The 19,288-nt window shown below is 48.2% G+C and overlaps 1 protein-coding gene across 4 annotated transcripts in view; it reads right to left on the bottom strand.

The window, feature by feature from the left end:
• tnksa (tankyrase, TRF1-interacting ankyrin-related ADP-ribose polymerase a) overlaps positions 1-19,288 on the bottom strand; it is a 154,332-nt gene that overhangs the window by 16,214 nt on the left and 118,830 nt on the right. For 3 of the 4 annotated variants that reach the window (XM_021622898.2, XM_021622901.2, XM_036937109.1), the window contains 10 exons: positions 9,379-9,399; positions 7,532-7,626; positions 7,295-7,361; positions 6,459-6,645; positions 6,125-6,246; positions 5,966-6,057; positions 5,783-5,861; positions 2,177-2,348; positions 1,654-1,733; positions 464-609 (listed from right to left, as the gene is read on the bottom strand). In XM_021622898.2, coding sequence (XP_021478573.2) covers positions 464-609; positions 1,654-1,733; positions 2,177-2,348; positions 5,783-5,861; positions 5,966-6,057; positions 6,125-6,246; positions 6,459-6,645; positions 7,295-7,361; positions 7,532-7,626; positions 9,379-9,399 — 1,061 coding nt within the window. The remainder of the gene's footprint in view (positions 1-463; positions 610-1,653; positions 1,734-2,176; positions 2,349-5,782; positions 5,862-5,965; positions 6,058-6,124; positions 6,247-6,458; positions 6,646-7,294; positions 7,362-7,531; positions 7,627-9,378; positions 9,400-19,288) is intronic. The other variant, XM_021622899.2, reaches the window with a different exon arrangement.

Here is a 19,288-nt window from a genome sequence, read left to right as displayed (position 1 = left end):
CCAGAGACATCTCCTCCCTGGTACCTCATAGTACACAAATACCAATTCAATCTATGGGATGCAGGCTGTAGGTTTTATCACCAAGCCAACATAAATCAATTGCCAGCGCCAAGCCCCAGAGACCCAACTGTCCACACAGACAAAGATGAGAGAATCCTTATTCGATGCACAAACAGTATTTTACAACATAATCTTGTCATTTTCTACCATAGACAGACATAACATTCTATATCATCAGGGGAGTGGTGGAGCAGAGAAGATGAAAGCACTGTAGAGATAGGAGATAGACAGACGCATGTAGATTTCTGAGCTAATAGACAGCGACACACAGACAGATAGGGAGAAAGAAAGACCGATAGCCAGCCAACCAACCATCCAGACACATAGTAAGCCAGCCAGGCAGCCAACCAGCAAGACAGATAGTCAGTCAGCCAGCTAGCCATCAAGTCAGCCAAAGACTCACCCCTTGTCTTTAGCGTGGACGTCGGCCCCATGATGCAGCAGGTACTCCACCACCGCCACACGGTTGTAGCCGGCGGCGAAGTGCAGTGGAGTGGAGTGACGACCCTCCAGGTCCCGACAATTCACATTCTGTGGAGAGCACAATGACTGCAAGGAGAGAGAGAGAGAACCGTTTTACATTCCGACAGCAGCAAAGCAGTCGGCAGAGAGAGTGAGAGTGGAAAAAGAGAAACACACTCAGTTTCCATTCTAACATTCAGTTAACAGCAGCACAGGCAGATCAAATCAAACCTGAAAAAGCAGCAGAGGTGAAAATGGCACGTTTTCAAAACATTCTCACAATATCTTGAGTTGCAGCCTGGTCTCATAGACTAGACGTAACATAGTAAACATACATCCGGGACACTCAAATAAGTATGATACAGTCAGTATGTTAGGTTTGGTGTGGTTACATATGACTGAAGGTTACTTAAGTCAAAAACAGAAGTGGGGTATCAACCCAAAGGTTGCGCGTTCAAAACTTAATCACAGACAACATTAGCATTCAAGCTAATGCAAATTACTACTTTTTTAGCTACATTGCAACTACTTAGCATATTAGCCAACCCTTCCCTTAACCTTAACCCTTTAACCTAACTCTTAACCTTAACCATATATCCTAACTCCTAGCCTAGCTAACATTAGCCACCAAGCCACCTAACGTTAGCGATAGCCACCTAGCTATTGTTAGCCACATCAAATTGGATTTGTAACATATCATTTCGCTGTACGAATTACAATTCGTAAAATACCACATAATTTGTAACATATCAAAATAATTGTAATTCATGAAATACAACATAATTTGTAACATATTGTACGAATGGCAATTCTTAACATATACGAAATGATGGACATCCATAAATTAATACATACCATAAGAAACGTAACATATCATACTAATGGAGTGTCCCAGATGTACATTTACTATGTTACGTCTACCCCTGAGTGCTGGTTGAGAGTTGAAGGTGATGCAGTCCAGTGAGTTCACATTCCAAGACAAAGAGTAGTAGAAAATCCAATAACAGTTTCCATATCAACAGGTCCTGTGCATGTTGTGTATTAGCCTTCTTTTTCTTGTGAGTCAGCTAGCTATGCCAGCGAGTAAGGATCACACAGACCAACGCACACACACTTCAATGAGAATCCTACCTTCACAGTGTCCAGATCTCCAGCTTTAGCTGCCTCCAGGAGTTGATAGTCTACATCAGAGTTCCTCACAGGTACATTTTCTGGGCAAGAAAAAAGAACATCACATAATCACCAAGCAGTGTCTCAGTGTAACACAACCCAGTAGAAAGGTCACTCTGTCACTGCACAGTCGCTTTCCATGGAAGACACAGCGATGGAACCGACAAAGACTGTCTGAATAGAATGGAGAGGAGATAAAGGTAAATAAACACAAACCCACACCATAGGAGGTTGGTGGCACCATAATTGGGGAGGGCAGGCTAGTGGTAATGACTGGAGAAATCAGTGGAATGGTATCAAATACATCAAACATGTGGGTTCTATGTGTTTGATGCCATTCCATTAGTTCCTTTCCAGACATTATTATGAGCCATCCTCCCCTCAGCAGCCTCCACTGACCCACACATATTCAGAGCTGTCAGGCACACACATATATTCTCTCTCTTGCTGTCTCTCTCCTTCTCTCTCTGTTGTCTCTCCGTACCACTGAGTATCTGCTGCACGGCCTCGTTGCCCATCTGTGAGGCGGTGAATCCCTGTAGTGAGAGGATGGAGGCGTCTGCGCCGTAGCTCAGCAGCAGTCTGCAGGTCTGGAGGTGTCCTGCCATGGCAGCACGGTGCAGGGCTGTCTGCCCCAGGGTGTCCAGTGCATTCATCTGGGAGACAGGGAATGAGTGAGGAGAGGGGTTGTGGGGATTGAGCTGTACTGTGAGTGAATTTTCCCCAGCTGAGACCTAAGGCTGCAAGAGCTCTTCAGAGACTATCAGCCCCGAGCAGGAACTGGGAGTGTGTTTGTGTGCACATCCATTTTGTGTGTGTGTGTGTGTGTGCGTTTTTGGGAGGTCTACTGCATATGTAAATGTATATGTGTCTATAAGAGCATGCATGTCTAAGTTTGCTTCCTGACAGACTTATTTATTCAGCACCATCTCCGTTTCTCTTAGCTCCTGGGATGTCCTTATTTGATTCAACTCCAATGAAAGGGGAGGCTCTGCTTAGAACAACACAGCACAGCCCTGCTCCCTACAGACACACTGATCTGAGCACAGCAGCAAAACTCCAATACTAGGCACTGCTTGACTGTGTTAACTGCTCAGCCAGCCAGGCAGGCAGTCAGGCACGTGCTGCTGTTTACTTTAGATGGCTGAAGGGATGGATGGCTGAGGATGTATGGCTGAGGATGGCTGAAGGGATGGATGGCTGAGGATGGCTGAAGATATGTGGCTGAGGATGGGTGAAGGGATGGATGGCTGAAGGGATGAATGGCTGAGGATGGCTGAAGGGATGTATGGTTGAGGATGGCTGAAGATGTATGGCTGAGGATGGGTGAAGGTATGTATGGCTGAGGATGGCTGAAGGGATGGATGGCTGAAGGTATGTATGGCTGAGGATGGCTGAAGATGGGTGGCTGAGGATGGGTGAAGGTATGGATGGCTGAAGGGATGTATGGCTGAGGATGGCTGAAAGGATGGATGGCTGAGGATGGGTGAAGGGATGATGGCTGAAGGGATGTATGGCTGAGGATGGCTGAAGGGATAGATGGCTGAGGATGGCTGAAGGGATGGATGGCTGAAGGGATGGATGGCTGAAGGTGTATGGCTGAGGATGGCTGAAGGTGTATGGCTGAAGGGATAGATGGCTGAAGGTATGTATGGCTGAGGATGGCTGAAGATGGGTGGCTGAGGATGGGTGAAGGTATGTATGGCTGAAGATGGCTGAAGGGATGGATGGCTGAGGATGGGTGAATGGATGGATGGCTGAAGGGCTGGATTGCTAAGGATGGGTGAATGGATGGATGGCCGAGGATGGGTGAATGGATGGATGGCTGAAGGGATGGATGGCTGAGGATGGCTGAAGGGATGGATGGCTGAAGGTATGTATGGCTGAGGATGGCTGAAGATGGGTGGCTGAGGATGGGTGAAGGTATGGATGGCTGAAGGGATGTATGGCTGAGGATGGCTGAAAGGATGGATGGCTGAGGATGGGTGAAGGGATGATGGCTGAAGGGATGTATGGCTGAGGATGGCTGAAGGGATAGATGGCTGAGGATGGCTGAAGGGATGGATGGCTGAAGGGATGGATGGCTGAAGGTGTATGGCTGAGGATGGCTGAAGGTGTATGGCTGAGGATGGCTGAAGGGATAGATGGCTGAAGGTATGTATGGCTGAGGATGGCTGAAGATGGGTGGCTGAGGATGGGTGAAGGTATGTATGGCTGAAGATGGCTGAAGGGATGGATGGCTGAGGATGGGTGAATGGATGGATGGCTGAAGGGCTGGATTGCTAAGGATGGGTGAATGGATGGATGGCCGAGGATGGGTGAATGGATGGATGGCTGAAGGGATGGATGGCTGAAGGGCTGGATTGCTAAGGATGGGTGGCTGAAGGGATGGATGGCTGAGGATGGGTGAATGGATGGATGGCTGAAGGGCTGGATTGCTAAGGATGGGTGGCTGAAGGGATGGATGGCTGAGGATGGGTGAATGGATGGATGGCCGAGGATGGGTGAATGGATGGATGGCTGAAGGGATGGATGGCTGAGGTGAATACTGTTTACTTTGGATATCTGTTCCCTCTGTCATGCTCCCTACCCAGCTAACTAGTGCTGGGTCTCTGTGGGGGATAGCTACCTGCACTCATGACTTTGGAAGGACAAGCCAGACATGACAGTTAAAGGACCACTGTGTGTAGAGGCTTCTCTTTTCTGGATAGCTGCTCAACGAACGCTGCTGTCAAAAGCACCACAGAGCCTCTCATGTCTGTCTCGGCCGTGTTTCTTTAGAAAGCAATATAAAACATACAACACTGACACTATTGAAATAAATCTATCAAGGAAAGATATCAAGAGGATTCTCTTTAGTGGCTGTCTGGCTTTAAACAGTGTACACCTGGTGTGTGTCTTGCCCCAGGCCTGCATCAGAGGACAGCCTGTTAAGGTGAGATCTTCAGGGGGAATGGCAGGCTCTGAACACTCCATCCATTAGGTCATTCTTATCTGATGGAGCTCTCAGAACCATACAGTCTTTTCCCGCTGTCCGGACTGTTGGTGCGTTAAGTAATACTATACGCGATTCAGCTCCAAAACAGGTGACTTCAGATTGCCACCCGACACTGGGAAGACAAAACTCTCTGTCTTTGGGTAGTTAGTTAGAGAAACATCATGCCTCCCAGGGTTTGGGTTCAATCAAATGGCTCAGATTTACACTCGAATTAGGTGTTTCCATTGAACCTGCCCGTCTTTGCAGATACAAGTAGAAAGACCAGTAGAGAGGATGGGTGAAGGGATGGATGGGTGAGAAGATGGATGGGTGATGATAGGAGAAGGGATAATGGCTGAGGATGGTTGAAGGGATGGATGGATGGGTGAGGATAGGAGAAGGGATGGATGGGTGAGGATAGGAGAAGGGATGGATGGGTGAGGATGGGTGAAGGGATGGATGGGTGAGGATGGGTGAAGGGATGGATGGATGGGTGAAGGGATGGATGGGTGAGGATGGGTGAAAGGATGGATGGATGGGTGAAGGAATGGATGGGTGAGGATAGGACAAGGGATGGATGGGTGAGGATAGGAGAAGGGATGGATGGGTGAGGATGGGTGAAGGGATGGATGGATGGGTGAAGGGATGGGTGAAGGGATGGATGGATGGATGGATGGGTGAAGGGATGGATGGATGGGTAAAGGGATGGATGGATGGGTGAAGGGATGGATGGATGGGTGAGGATGGGTGAAGGGATGGATGGATGGGTGAAGGGATGGATGGGTGAGGATGGGTGAAAGGATGGATGGATGGGTGAAGGAATGGATGGGTGAGGATAGGACAAGGGATGGATGGGTGAGGATAGGAGAAGGGATGGATGGGTGAGGATGGGTGAAGGGATGGATGGATGGGTGAAGGGATGGATGGATGGATGGGTGAAGGGATGGATGGACGGGTAAAGGGATGGATGGATGGGTGAAGGGATGGATGGATGGGTGAAGGGATGGATGGATGGGTGAGGATGGGTGAAGGGATGGATGGATGGGTGAAGGGATGGATGGATGGGTGAGGATGGGTGAAGGGATGGATGGATGGGTGAGGTAAATACTGTACCTTTGCTCCATGTTTCTGCAACACCTCCATGATGTCATTGTGTGCCCTCTCAGCAGCCACGTGTAGGGGAGTCATGAAGCTGCAGCGACAAAACGCACCCACAGGTTTGAGTCCACATAGTCATGACATAAGTGGTTAGGGGATGAGGTCAGACAGAGGTCAGGTAAACAGGAAGACACTCACTCCTTGTTCTTCTCGTTGACGTTGGCACCTTTACGTAACAGCAGCTCTGTGACCTGCTTCCGCTTGGGGTGAGGAGAGGCCACTGAACAGTGCTGCAACACAAGAGGAGTTAATTTAACACTGTAGCCCTGTGTGGTGTGTGTAGTGTGTGTGTCTTACCAGTGCCGTCTCGTGGGTCTGTGGGTGTTTGAAGTTGATAATCTCTAGAGCAAGGGTCTTCTTGGCCTTGGCCATGTCTGCCTCCCGCGCTGCCTGGAGCAGAGAGTGACCCTTAAACTCATCTACAGAACACACACAGGGCGGAGAGAAAGACGATGTCATCCAAACAGTTACACACACAACCCAAAACATTTTATTGAAGGGACAAACTATAATACCAGTGTGACCATGTTGGTATGCATGTGAGTGTATTGTGTGGGCCTGTGTGACAGTGTGTGTGTTTGTGTGTCAGTGTGTGTGTGTGTGTGTGTGTGAGAGAAGATGCTGTTCTCACAGGTGAGTCTCTCTTTGAGCTCTGGGGTGGGGGCCATGTCCACAGAACTCTTCCCGTGACAGTTGACCAGGGAGGGGTCAGCCCCGTGGCTCAGCAGCAGAGAACACACCTCCACGCGGTTCTTCGAGGCAGCTTCGTGGAGAGGGGTGAACTGCCACAGGTCCATGGCATTAACACACGCTCCGTGCTACAGGAAACAGAGAGGGGTGTTAGACACAATCGATATTGTATAGGAAAGAAAGTGGCAGGTAGGTGAAAATGTTTTTTCAAACTAGTCCAATAAGAGCAAAGATTTCGTTGAACTTTTCATTGAGGTGTCACGACTCAGGTGTTACCGCAGCACTGACATCATATCTGACATGATATCTGACAGTGCTACGAATCCCTCTGAAAACACCTGATAAAATAACGTCTTTCTCAGGACCCACTATACAAGAGCTATTCAACTCTGACCCTACGAGGTCCGGAGCCTGCTGGTTTCCTGTTCAACCTGACTATGAGGGCTAAAATCAGTCCCTGGTTTGAAGGGAACAATGGAGAAAAAAAAGCAGTGGAACTGGCTTCGTGGTCCAGAGTTTAATTTGAGGGCTCTATAGCCTCTGATCTAAAGGATTCTCACTTTCATAATATATGCCATTTAACAGAGGCTTTTATCCAAAGCAACTTACAGTCATGCGTGAATACATTTTAAGTATGGGTGGTCCCAGGAATCAAACCCACTGTCCTGGCGTTGCTAGCATCATGCTCTACCAACGGAGTTCCACAGCCACACCATAACAAGCATGCCAGGACACACACAAAGCAGCAGAGGCGAGTAGAAATGCTGCATTTCTTACCTTCAGCAGCAGCTCTGTCACTTCGTAGTGACCATAGGAACAGGCATTATGGAGAGGAACCAGACCCCTGAGGGTGAGAGGCACACAGACAACATTCATTCACATACGAAACAGACTTTGTATATCTGTGTAATGAACAGCTCAGTTAGTTAGGTAAGGAGATCAATGAAGTGTGAACTCAACATTTCAAAAACATTGGGGGGGACACGACACATGGCAAACAACAAGCACACTTACCCTTTGTCCTTTGCATGTACGTCGGCACCGTGCTGTAGTAAGAGCTGTACTATTCTGACCCGGTTGTACCCTGCAGCCAGGTGGAGAGGGGTGGACTACAGAGGAGAAAAGAGAGAGAGAATAATCAGAATAAGACAAGGAAATCTGAGACGACACTTTCTACCTAACAAAACACCCCCTACTGGGCAAGAGCAGGAGGTGGATGCCCATGACCACACCTATAGCACGTTAGCACCGCTCCTCAGTGGTAGCCTATATATGAGTGTGTGTCTCAGGGGAGAGAGGTTGATGGGAGATCTCAGAGAGGGAGGAATGGACTCAGGAGGATGGAACGTTTACCAGGAGGTGGTTCACTGAAACAGAACTACAATGAGCTCAGAACCAGAGTCAGCAAAATAAAGAGCTGATCTGGGAGGAAATATCATTGTGATCATTATAGTTAACACTTCAGGTGAAACCCCAGTGGGCTAGCCTTGGCTAGACTGCTTACATATCCTTTCACATTTACTCGCTTGTCTTTTGTTATTGTCTTCCAGATGGAGGCTGTGTGTGTGTGTGTGTGTGGTATAACCTAAGTTATGTTAATCTCATCTCACAGACTCTGTCTTCCCACTGAATAGTCAAACAGCTTACATCACCTCATTTAAAATAATAAGTGCAATTAGGGAACTGGCAACTCAAGCTGGACCAAAAATGTGAATCAATGGCTTCCCTCGTAGCAGCCATGTGAAAGCCTCTCTCAGCTGTTTCTGCTTTGAGCAGAGTGCTCGACACGTTAGTCAACAGTCAAGTAGTGAAGCGCTAGAACAATGGCTGCTGCCAACACAACACAGGAAATTGGTGCTTCGGTGCCAGTTTGTTGGGCTGTCCTACAACTGTGATTCTGGAAAATCATGAAATTTAGCTTGCTCCGTTTGTTGTGAAGAGGCAGTGACTGATTTCGAGCAAACGCAGACAAAACAACAAAGCCAAGGAGGAGCTCAAAAGAAAAGGAAGCATCATGGAAGAGACAGCAGTAGTTGAGTTCTATCAACAGAACACACAGATGACTAGTGGAGCATCGCTGTAACTCAGAGACAGGAGTTAGTCTAGCGACCGTGCATTGAGTGGGTATCAGAGACTAAATAAAATTGTCACAGCCAGACAGTGAATAAAGAGGTAGCACGAAAAAGGGTGGACCTCAGCCCCCTTCAGATGTACATTCTAGGTGAGGAAAAAGTATGTGACTGGAGAATAGTGAACAAAATAACGAGTGCCAATGAAGAGTGCACAACAAAGATTTTCCTGCTTTCCACTGATTACACAATTAATAAGGAACTGTGTAAATTATCCACCCATAGATAATTTACAACTCTTATTTGGTCTGGACAATAGTACTAAAATGCAAAAAAGAAAAAAAAAAAGCTTTCGTAACATGCACATTATAATTACAACAGCAAAAGTAGACAATGACCCAAGTCCAAAACAAGGATAAAAGGTGTGACAAGCTACAGGATGGCAGGGTGAGATCATAGTATGGCATTACAGGAGCAGATGCAGACAGGGGAAGTATGTTGGCCCCGGTAATAAGCAGGCAATAAGGTGAAATCAGGAACACCCACAGAAGAGGGTTCGTATCCCAGTGTTCTTTATCCTGACCCAAACTTCCCTCCACCCCAAATCATAACCGTAACCCAGGAAGCAATGGGAGGTTTGGTGGGTGGATGAAATGTGACCAACAAGAAGGCCAAAGTCCCAAAATGTGCACAAGGAGTCAGCTAAACTGAAAAAAAATGATAAACCAAAATCCCCCAGAAAAGTAATGAAAAGGAGTGCATCAATCTTAGAGCTGTTTGAAAATAACTTACCAGCATCTTTTGAGATGTCGACTGATAGACAATGTCGTCAGAACCACAAGTAAAAACAGAACAAAAAAAAGGAACACAAAAATGATAGCATCATGTCGGTATTCCAAGCTAGAAGAAGTCATTGCAGATTTCAATCTAAAATGTCAAATTCAATTGAGCAGGTGTATTTTATTTAGACTTTTAGGTGTTTCTAATAATTTGAATAAGTTGTTGGGAACAGAACAGCGCGTCTGCACTAGAACCTTTCGAGACAGAAGGTCAGGTGAGAGGTGCAGGAGACTGACATTAGCAACCATAACATTTCTATGACATTTGAGCAATATCAGGAGGGAGACGACACGGTTGTTGATCATTCAGTCTCCCCTTTTCCACTCGGTCCAGCCCATTTGGGCAGTGGGAAGGTTCGGCCTGGCATCCGGGCACCAGACAGCCCTGTTCTGTTCTACCCCCAGATAGATAACCTAGGCTACGTGAGCCGGACGGGCCAGGGGGGCTGGGATGGGACGGGGGAAAGGGGGCTGGGAGGGGGGGCAGGGACATGGTGCTGGGACGGGGGACAAGGTGCTGGGATAGGGGTCTGGGACGGGGGGCAAGGACATGATGCTGGGACGGGGGACAGGGTGCTGGGACGGGGGACAGGGTGCTGGGACGGGGGACATGGTGCTGGGACGGGGGACAGGGTGCTGGGATAGGGGACAGGGTGCTGGCACGGGGGACAAGAGGCTGGGACGGGGGACGGGAGGCTGGGACGGGAGGCTGGGACGGGGGAAAGCAGAGCGTGGCAAAGCAGAGCTGTTGTATGTTAGTAATCATAGGATGCAACACTAGACCTCTCTTCAACATGACAGCTGTGAATCATACGTATTAATATGCCCTTTACCAGACGCTTACAGTCATTTTGTGGATCTCAGTACAAAACTGCTATAGAACAACAAAAGCCATTGTAGAACCTCAGAACAGGAAACCAGTATCCTGGAAAAAAATCTGCTATTATATGAAAGCCTGATAACAAAACAGCTATCTACAAAATAAACTGACTGAAATTCACCCAAAACACAGTTTATGATGTGAGTATTTTACATGCATCCCATACCACTGTCTTGACCAGAGACTATTTATCCCAGTAACAACATGCCATTAATCTATAACGTGTCGGTAGGATTCCCACACCATGCTGACAGAATGCTTTCTTTCACTCTGTTTCGTCTGCACTAAAAGCTGCATTTTTCATGAACAGTTTTCCCTTGTCTGCCAGTTTGTTTTTATTGGGTTGTGTGTCTCGCCCCAGGAATATTACAAATGCAATGCAGCACAGGGCTGCATCACCATGGCGACACAGCTGTAGCTGAGGTTGGGCTCAATCGCTTAGGCTCCGCCCATCAATCTGTCACCCCAGAGGGGCGGGAGGAAAGGAGAGGGGGAGGGGGGGGGAGGAGGAGATAAGGAGAGGGGGAGGTAGGGAGGAGGGGGAGTCAGCCTAGTGAGAGATAGAGCATCCCACCGGCTTTATACCCAATCACTACTGCGAAATAAACAATAACAAACCCTGTTAAAAATAACTAGGTACTGGTTCCTCTCGCTCCCTTTGCAATCACTAACATAGCTCATGGACAAGACAGTGTAATGTTCCATCTGCTTTCAGACACAAAGCTTCTCTCTGTTAAACAACTGCCCGGAAATGATTACAAACCGGCTTCCATTTAGAGAGTCTAGTCCACTACCACAGTCCACTCAATACCCTCTCCCTTCCTCAAATAATGTCCTGCCCCTACGGATATTAAGGGCTGTTTGAATTCGGAACATGATGTACTGAAGTGATACAGATAGTTAGAGGAACTGCTGGAGCATATTGTTTCGGAGGCCCCAATGTGATAACGCAGAGCATTTCCATTTTAAAACCGAATCTTAAGTGTTTGAAGGGGACATCTGTGATGGTATAAATCAATGTTCCATTTCCCAGTAGACCTGGAGAAAGAAATAAAGAGAGCGCGAGAGAAAATGGATGTGGCAGGATTACCTTTTGTCTCCCAGCCCTTGGGGATGGGTACTGTAGTGAGTCAGGGAGAGAAGAGAGATTTTCAAGTGTGCCGCGGAACCTTTCCTAATCTTGATTTTTTTTTTTACTCACTTATAAACGTGACCTGTGGAATGCAGATGGAATTGGCAGCACCAGTGGCGCTCAGATAATACATTGGATGGCACATGGTTGCATCTGTGTCATTGTTTCACATCCAGTATGCTCAGCTAGTTGTTGTCAGTCAGTTGAGGGGCGCACATCACGAGCAAAATAATTAGCATTATTTTACTTTGCATGTGAGAACCACTAGCACAGGCAAGTCTGATAAGGCTCAGCTGAACCACAGCCTCTGCCGTAGAAAACAACAGAGCTTTGTGTCCATGGTTGCACCTTTACAATGCAGAAAACCACCCGTCTCAAGCTCAGTTCAAAACAAAAAAACTATTTTACTGGAGCTAAAAAAATATATATAATATTTGCCACAGAAAACAGATGATTTGCAGTATGGATCAGATGGAGGACACCACCACTAAATAAATGGGGACATTTTAGGTGTGCCGCAGAATTTATTATGCCACGGTTGAAATAAGGTTGGGAACCGCTGGGTTAGAAAGGGAAAGGGGATACCTAGTCAGTTGTACAACTGAATGCATTCAACTGAAATGTGTCTACCACATTTAACCCAACCCCTCTGAATCAGAGGTGCGGGGGGCTGCCATAATCAACATCCACGTCTTGGGCGCCCGGGGAACAGTGGGTTAACTGCCCCAATGCTCTAACCACTAGGCTACCTGGCGAATACGTGTCTGTGTGTACTATATGTCCATGTCCTTTGAATTGTTACCTGGCAGTCAGCCCAGTTAGCCCAGTCATCCCAGTTAGCCCAGTCAGCCCAGTTAGCCCAGTTAGCCCAGTCAGCCCAGTCAGCCCAGTTAGCCCAGTCAGCCCAGTCAGCCCAGTTAGCCCAGTCAGCCCAGTTAGCCCAGTCAGCCCAGTTAGCCCCAGCGCCTCGCCGGCATGATTTGGACTTCTAACCCCTTTTAAAAATGGTGTGTGTGAGCTACAGACGTCTGGGTTGTACCTTTTCATTAGTCTATTTGTTCTGGTACCAACCATTTTGTCTGTGATTAACGGCAGATCCCGAAGGGGCCAGGTCTTTTTACAAAAACGTCTGAATGGTTTCAGCTTCAAACTATTAAAATCTCTCTATGAAAAGATGACTCATGAGCACATGCATGTTTTGCTCCTAATTACAAGATCATAGTAAGCCGAGGACAGTGACTTTGATGCTGTAATAAAGCTCACATAATTGCTGTCACTGACTAGTTGGATATTCATTTCCCACCGGACAAACAATTACTGTACTTACACCATTCATATAAATTCATTTTTAGAGGGGTTTCTGCACTGGCAGACCTTTTTTCATTGACATTTGTCAATACAACTCATGAATGCAACTTTATGTCAAATAGTTATGTGTTGTAGCCCTGGTTGTCCTGAAAACAAAATGGTAAAACACTTCATTGTGAGGCTAAATAGGAAGGCTGAACAAGCAGATAAATGAAAAGCAGGTTTTTGCTGGGGTCTCAGGACTGATAGGGTTAAAGTAGTCCACCTCCTGCACACTGGGAGGTCTCAGATCACCAGCAAGTATCTGTAATGTGTGACTACATCAGGCACCTGTAAACACACCTCTCTACAAGGGAAGAGGAGAGGAGGGACTGGGGTGAGAAGAGAGGGAGGGGGTGAGAGGAGGGACTAGGGTGAGGGGGAGGAGGGAGGGGGTGAGAGGAGGGCGGGGGTGAGAGGGGAGAGGGACTGGGGTGAGCGGGGAGAAGAGGGCGGGGGGTGAGGGATTGGGGTGAGAGGATGGGAGGACGGAGGGGAGAGGGACTGGGGAGGACGGAGGGGAGAGGGATTGGGGTGAGAGGGAGAGGAGAGAGGAGGGGAGGACGGGGGTGAGAGGGGAGATGAGGGGGTCAGAGAGGAGAGGGTGAGAGGGGAGGACGGGGGTGAGCGGAGAGAGGAGGGGAGGACGGGGGTGAGCGGAGAGAGGAGGGGAGGACGGGGGTGAGAGGGGAGATGACGGGGTCAGAGAGGAGAGGGTGAGAGGGGAGGGGAGGGACTGGGGTTGAAGGAAAGCTCTGTACATACTTTGCTATTACTTTCATCAGTAAGCACCTAGCAGCTCCCTTCCTTTTACTCTCCTTTCACAGAATTGTAACCATGCCAACAGTGACTGGTAAGTCGTTGCCATGGCGGCAGTGCATGCTATAACTACCATGAAAACGGTACAGTTGGAGGTTTGGCCGAGGCACTGTGCTTTCCTGAGTGAACCTCTCTCTCCATTCATATAACCATGCATCATTAGGCTTAACCCCAGGGAGGGAGGACACCACCTGCCTGGGAGGGACACTGTCTTTATGTCCTGGATAGAGTAAACAGCCTAGTCCGAGGGAAGGCAGGCGAACACAAACGTTGGCCAAACAGAGAGAAAGAGAGAGCAAAAACAAACGTTGGTCAAACAGAGAGAAAGAGAGAGCGAACACAAACGTTGGTCAAACTGAGAGAAAGAGAGAGCGAACACAAACGTTGGCCAAACAAATCGGAGGAGAACCCACTCTTCCCCTGCCTGGCAGCAGGCGGGCTGGATCAATAGGACATTAGGCCTCTCCTCTGCCGACGACTCACTGCTGGGGGAGATATACAGCCCAGGCCCTCCCTCTAAAACAAATTAAATTGTATTGGTCACATACGCATGGATAGCAGATGTTATTGCGAGAGTAGTGAAATGCTTGTGCTTCTTGTTCCGACAGTGCAGTAATATCTAACAAGTAATCTAACAATTCCACAAAACTACCTAATACACAAATCTAAGTAAAGGGATGGAAAAATAATATGTACATATAAATATATGGATGGGACATGACCGACCGGCATAGATAGGATTCAATATATGGTATAAAATACAGTATAAACATCTGGGATGAGCAGTGCAAGGTATGTAAACATCATCATTAGCGACTTACAGCTGTAATCGCAGCAAAAGGTGGCGCTAAAAAGTATTAACTTAAGGGGGCTGAATAATTTTGCACGCCCAATTTTTCAGTTTTTGATTTGTTAAAAAAGTTTGAAATATCCAATAAATGTCGTTCCACTTCATGATTGTGTCCCACTTGTTGTTGATTCTTCACAAACAAATACAGTTTTATATCTTTATGTTTGAAGCCTGAAATGTGGCAAAAGGTCGCAAAGTTCAAGGGGGCCGAATACTTTCGCAAGGCACTGTAGATACTTTTGTACCGGTTTCGTCCAGCATCTTCACAAGGTCCTTTGCTGCTGTTCTGGGATTGATTTGCACTTTTCACACCAAAGTACGTTCATCTCGAGAAGACAGAATGCGTCTCCTTCCTGAGCGGTATGACGGCTGCGTGGTCCCATGGTGTTTATACTTGCATACTATTGTTTGTACAGATGAACGTGGTACCTTCAAGAGTTTGGAAATTGCTCCCAAGGATGAACCAGACTTGTGGAGGTCTACCATTTATTTTCTGAGGTCTTGGCTGATTTACTTTGATTTTCCCATGATGTCAAGCAAAGAGGCACTGAGTTTCAAGGTAGGCCTTGAAATACATCCACAGGTACACCTCCAATTGACTCAAATGATGTCAATTAACCTATCAGAAGCTTCTAAAGACATGACATAATTTTCTGGAATTTTCCAAGCTGTTTAAAGGCACAGTTAACTTAGTGTATGTATGTAAACTTTTGACCCACTGAAATTGTGATACATTGAGTTACATATATATTCAGAAAACATCAACATAATATAACCACATTAAAACTGTCAGTTTTCCCATTGTAAACCGACAGAGACATTCTAACCATGGGCGAAGGTAGTCTTCCCACACCAAGACAGAGCTTTTGATCTGGAAATATGATCAACATTTAAACAAGGGTCTTTGATAACGGCTACAGAGCGACTCCCTAATCCTTAGGTCTTTGATGTTGTAATTAGTTGTGCCAGACGCCACTTCTCTGCCACCTTCTATTCCCATTACTGCTGGACTCAGAAGACACAGCCAGGAAGTAGTCGGAGAGAGCTGAGCAGGCAGTCTAAATTCACTACAAAATCATATGATCAAAACATGGATCGAGAGCATTTCAGAAATGAAGCTCTAGAAATCACATCTGCCTGCGGAGCAGCTGCTCTTTAGAATCTTGAGGAGGCTCGATGACATCAGTGCCTGATTTGAACCACAGAAATGTCAAAAGATTTTCAGAATCCCCAAGTAGAAAACATTCAAAGTTGCTAGTGTGTATTGGGTTGAAAATAACACTTTCAGCTTTGGTCGCAGACTATTCCCAGTCCAATTCTATTCTCACACCAGCTATATATAATCTTTATGTTTACACCATAAATATGTCAAGTAAATATTACCACAACAGAAAAATCAGAGCCTACCTGTGCTGATGTGATAGCAGAGTGGAAGTGGTAATTATTGTGATAAAATGTTCATAGGAAAATGTATGTTCAGTGAGTCGGAGGCTAACAGGCAGTCTGTACAAAGTACACAGAGAGAACTGAGAAGTGTATAGTCTCCCCCTGGTACAGAGTGTACTAATTGGAAACTATATGGCTGGAAAAATCAGCTCAGTAAAATAAGATGGACTTTATTTATCAGTAGTGGTGATACCAACTATCTATGAATCACAACAAAAACAACCCTCCATTTACTTGCCTGACTGCTTTCGCAGACGGTCAAAACACTCCATATTAACGACCCCGTCTCAGGGAGGACATGCAGTACACTACATTAGCACTCTCTCTACCACATTCCTTCTTTCTTACAGAACGTACGAACAAGGAATAAAGAAAAAGGGGAAACATTTAGAAAAATAAAGTAAATAGGTAAAGGTCAATTGTGGCTCAGTGAAACATTTGAGGTTTGATTCACTGCGGTGTGGTGAAAACTCCATAAGTGATATTTTTTCTGAATCTTGACGAATCTGAATCTTGATAATGCTCTCCAGCGAGCTGCGGCGTCTAGCTTTGCCGTGTTATTAATGCTCCCCAGCGAGCTGCTGTGCAGAGCCGTGTTATTAATGCTCCCCATCGAGTTGCCGTGCAGAGCCGTGTTATTAATGCTCCCCAGCGAGTTGCCGTGCAGAGCTGTGTTATTAATGCTCCCCATCGAGTTGCCGTGCAGAGCCATGTTATTAATGCTCCCCATCGAGTTGCCGTGCAGAGCCGTGTTATTAATGCTCCCCATCAAGCTGCCATGCAGAGCCGTGTTATTAATGCTCCCCAGCGAGCTGCCGTGCAGAGCCGTGTTATTAATGCTCCCCATCGAGTTGCCGTGCAGAGCCGTGTTATTAATGCTCCCCATCGAGTTGCCGTGCAGAGCCGTGTTATTAATGCTCCCCAGCGAGCTGCCGTGCAGAGCCGTGTTATTAATGCTCCCCAGCGAGTTGCCGTGCAGAGCCGTGTTATTAATGCTCCCCAGTGAGCTGCTGTGCAGAGCCGTGTTATTAATGCTCCCCAGCGAGCTGCCGTGCAGAGCCGTGTTATTAATGCTCCCCAGCGAGCTGCCGTGCAGAGCCGTGTTATTAATGCTCCCCAGCGAGTTGCCGTGCAGAGCCGTGTTATTAATGCTCCCCAGTGAGCTGCTGTGCAGAGCCGTGTTATTAATGCTCCCCAGCGAGCTGCCGTGCAGAGCCATGTTATTAATGCTCCCCAGCGAGCTGCCGGGCAGAGCCATGTTATTAGTGCTCCCCAGTGAGCTGCCGTGCAGAGCCGTGTTATTAATGCTCCCTATTGAGCTGCCGTGCAGAGCAGTGTTATTAATGCTCCCCAGCGAGCCGTGTTATTAATGCTCCCCAGCGAGCTGCCGTGCAGAGCCGTGTTATTAATGCTCCCTAGTGAGCTGCCGTGCAGAGCCATGTTATTATAGCTCCCCAGCGAGCTGCCGTGCAGAGCCGTGTTATTAATGCTCCCCAGCGAGCTGCCGTGCAGAGCCATTTTATTAATGCTCCCCAACGGGCCGTGTTATTAATGCTCCCCAGTGAGCTGCCGTGCAGAGCCGTGTTATTAATGCTCCCCAGCGAGCTGCCGTGCAGAGCCGTGTTATTAATGCTCCCCAGCGAGCTGCCGTGCAGAGCCATGTTACTAATGCTCCCCAGTGAGCTGCCGTGCAGAGCCGTGTTATTAATGCTCCCCAGCGAGTGGCCATGCAGAGCCGTGTTATTAATGCTCCCCAGTGAGCTGCCGTGCAGAGCCATGTTATTAATGCTCCCCAGCGAGCTGCCGTGCAGAGCCGTGTTATTAATGCTCCCCAGCGAGCTGCCGTGCAGAGCCGTGTTATTAATGCTCCACAGTGAGCTGCCGTGCAGAGCCGTGTTGTTAATGCTCCCCAGCGAGCTGCCATGCAGAGCCGTGTTATTAATGCTCCCTACCGAGCTGCCGTGCAGAGCCGTGTTATTAATGCTCTCTAGCGAGCCGTGTTATTAATGCTCCCCATCGAGCTGCCGTGCAGAGCCGTGTTATTAATGCTCCCCATCGAGCTGCCGTGCAGAGCCGTGTTATTAATGCTCCCCAGCGAGCTGCCGTGCAGAGCCGTGTTATTAATACTCCCCAGCGAGCCGTGTTATTAATGCTCCCCAGCGAGCTGCCGTGCAGAGCCGTGTTATTAATGCTCCCCAGCGAGCTGCCGTGCAGAGCCGTGTTATTAATGCTCCCCAGCGAGCTGCCGTGCAGAGCCGTGTTATTAATGCTCCCCAGCGAGCTGCCGTGCAGAGCCGTGTTATTAATGCTCCCCAGCGAGCTGCGGTGCAGAGCCGTGTTATTAATGCTCCCCAGCGAGCTGCCGTGCAGAGCCGTGTTATTAATGCTCCCCAGTGAGTTGCCATGCAGAGCCGTGTTATTAATGCTCCCCAGTGAGCTGCCGTGCAGAGCCGTGTTATTAATGCTCCCCAGCGAGCTGCCGTGCAGAGCCGTGTTATTAATGCTCCCCAGCGAGCTGCCGTGCAGAGCCGTATTGATGCTCCCCAGCGAGTTGCCGTGCAGAGCCGTATTGATGCTCCCCAGCGAGTTGCCGTGCAGAGCCGTATTGATGCTCCCCAGCGAGTTGCCGTGCAGAGCCGTATTGATGCTCCCCAGCGAGCTGCCGTACAGAGCCGTAGTAATGCTCCCCATCGAGCTGCCGTGCAGAGCCGTGTTATTAATGCTCCCCAGCGAGCTGCCGTGCAGAGCCGTGTTATTAATGCTCCCCAGCGAGCTGCGGTGCAGAGCCGTGTTATCAATGCTCCCCATCGAGCTGCCGTGCAATTAATGCTCCCCATCAAGCTGCCGTGCAGAGCCGAGTTATTAATGCTACCCAGCGAGCTGCCGTGCAGAGCCGTGTTATTAATGCTCCCCAGCGAGCTGCCGTGCAGAGCCGTGTTATTAATGCTCCCCAGTGAGCTGCCGTGCAGAGCCGTGTTATTAATGCTCCCCATCAAGCTGCCGTGCAGAGCCGTGTTATTAATGCTCCCCAGTGAGCTGCCGTGCAGAGCCGTGTTATTAATGCTCCCCAGTGAGCTGCCGTGCAGAGCCGTGTTATTAATGCTCCCTATTGAGCTGCCGTGCAGAGCCGTGTTATTAATGCTCCCCAGCGAGCCGTGTTATTAATGCTCCCCAGCGAGCTGCCGTGCAGAGCCGTGTTATTAATGCTCCCCAGCGAGCTGCCGTGCAGAGCCATGTTATTATAGCTCCCCAGTGAGCTGCCGTGCAGAGCCGTGTTATTAATGCTCCCCAGTGAGCTGCCGTGCAGAGCCGTGTTATTAATGCTCCCCAACGAGCTGCCGTGCAGAGCCGTGTTATTAATGTTCCCCAGCGAGCTGCCGTGCAGAGCC

The sequence above is a fragment of the Oncorhynchus mykiss genome, chromosome 12, assembly GCF_013265735.2.
Source record: "Oncorhynchus mykiss isolate Arlee chromosome 12, USDA_OmykA_1.1, whole genome shotgun sequence".
In the NCBI taxonomy this organism is placed as follows: Eukaryota; Metazoa; Chordata; class Actinopteri; order Salmoniformes; family Salmonidae; genus Oncorhynchus; species Oncorhynchus mykiss.
Note: the sequence above shows the minus strand (reverse complement) of the source record. Positions and strands in the feature narration are given on the sequence as shown.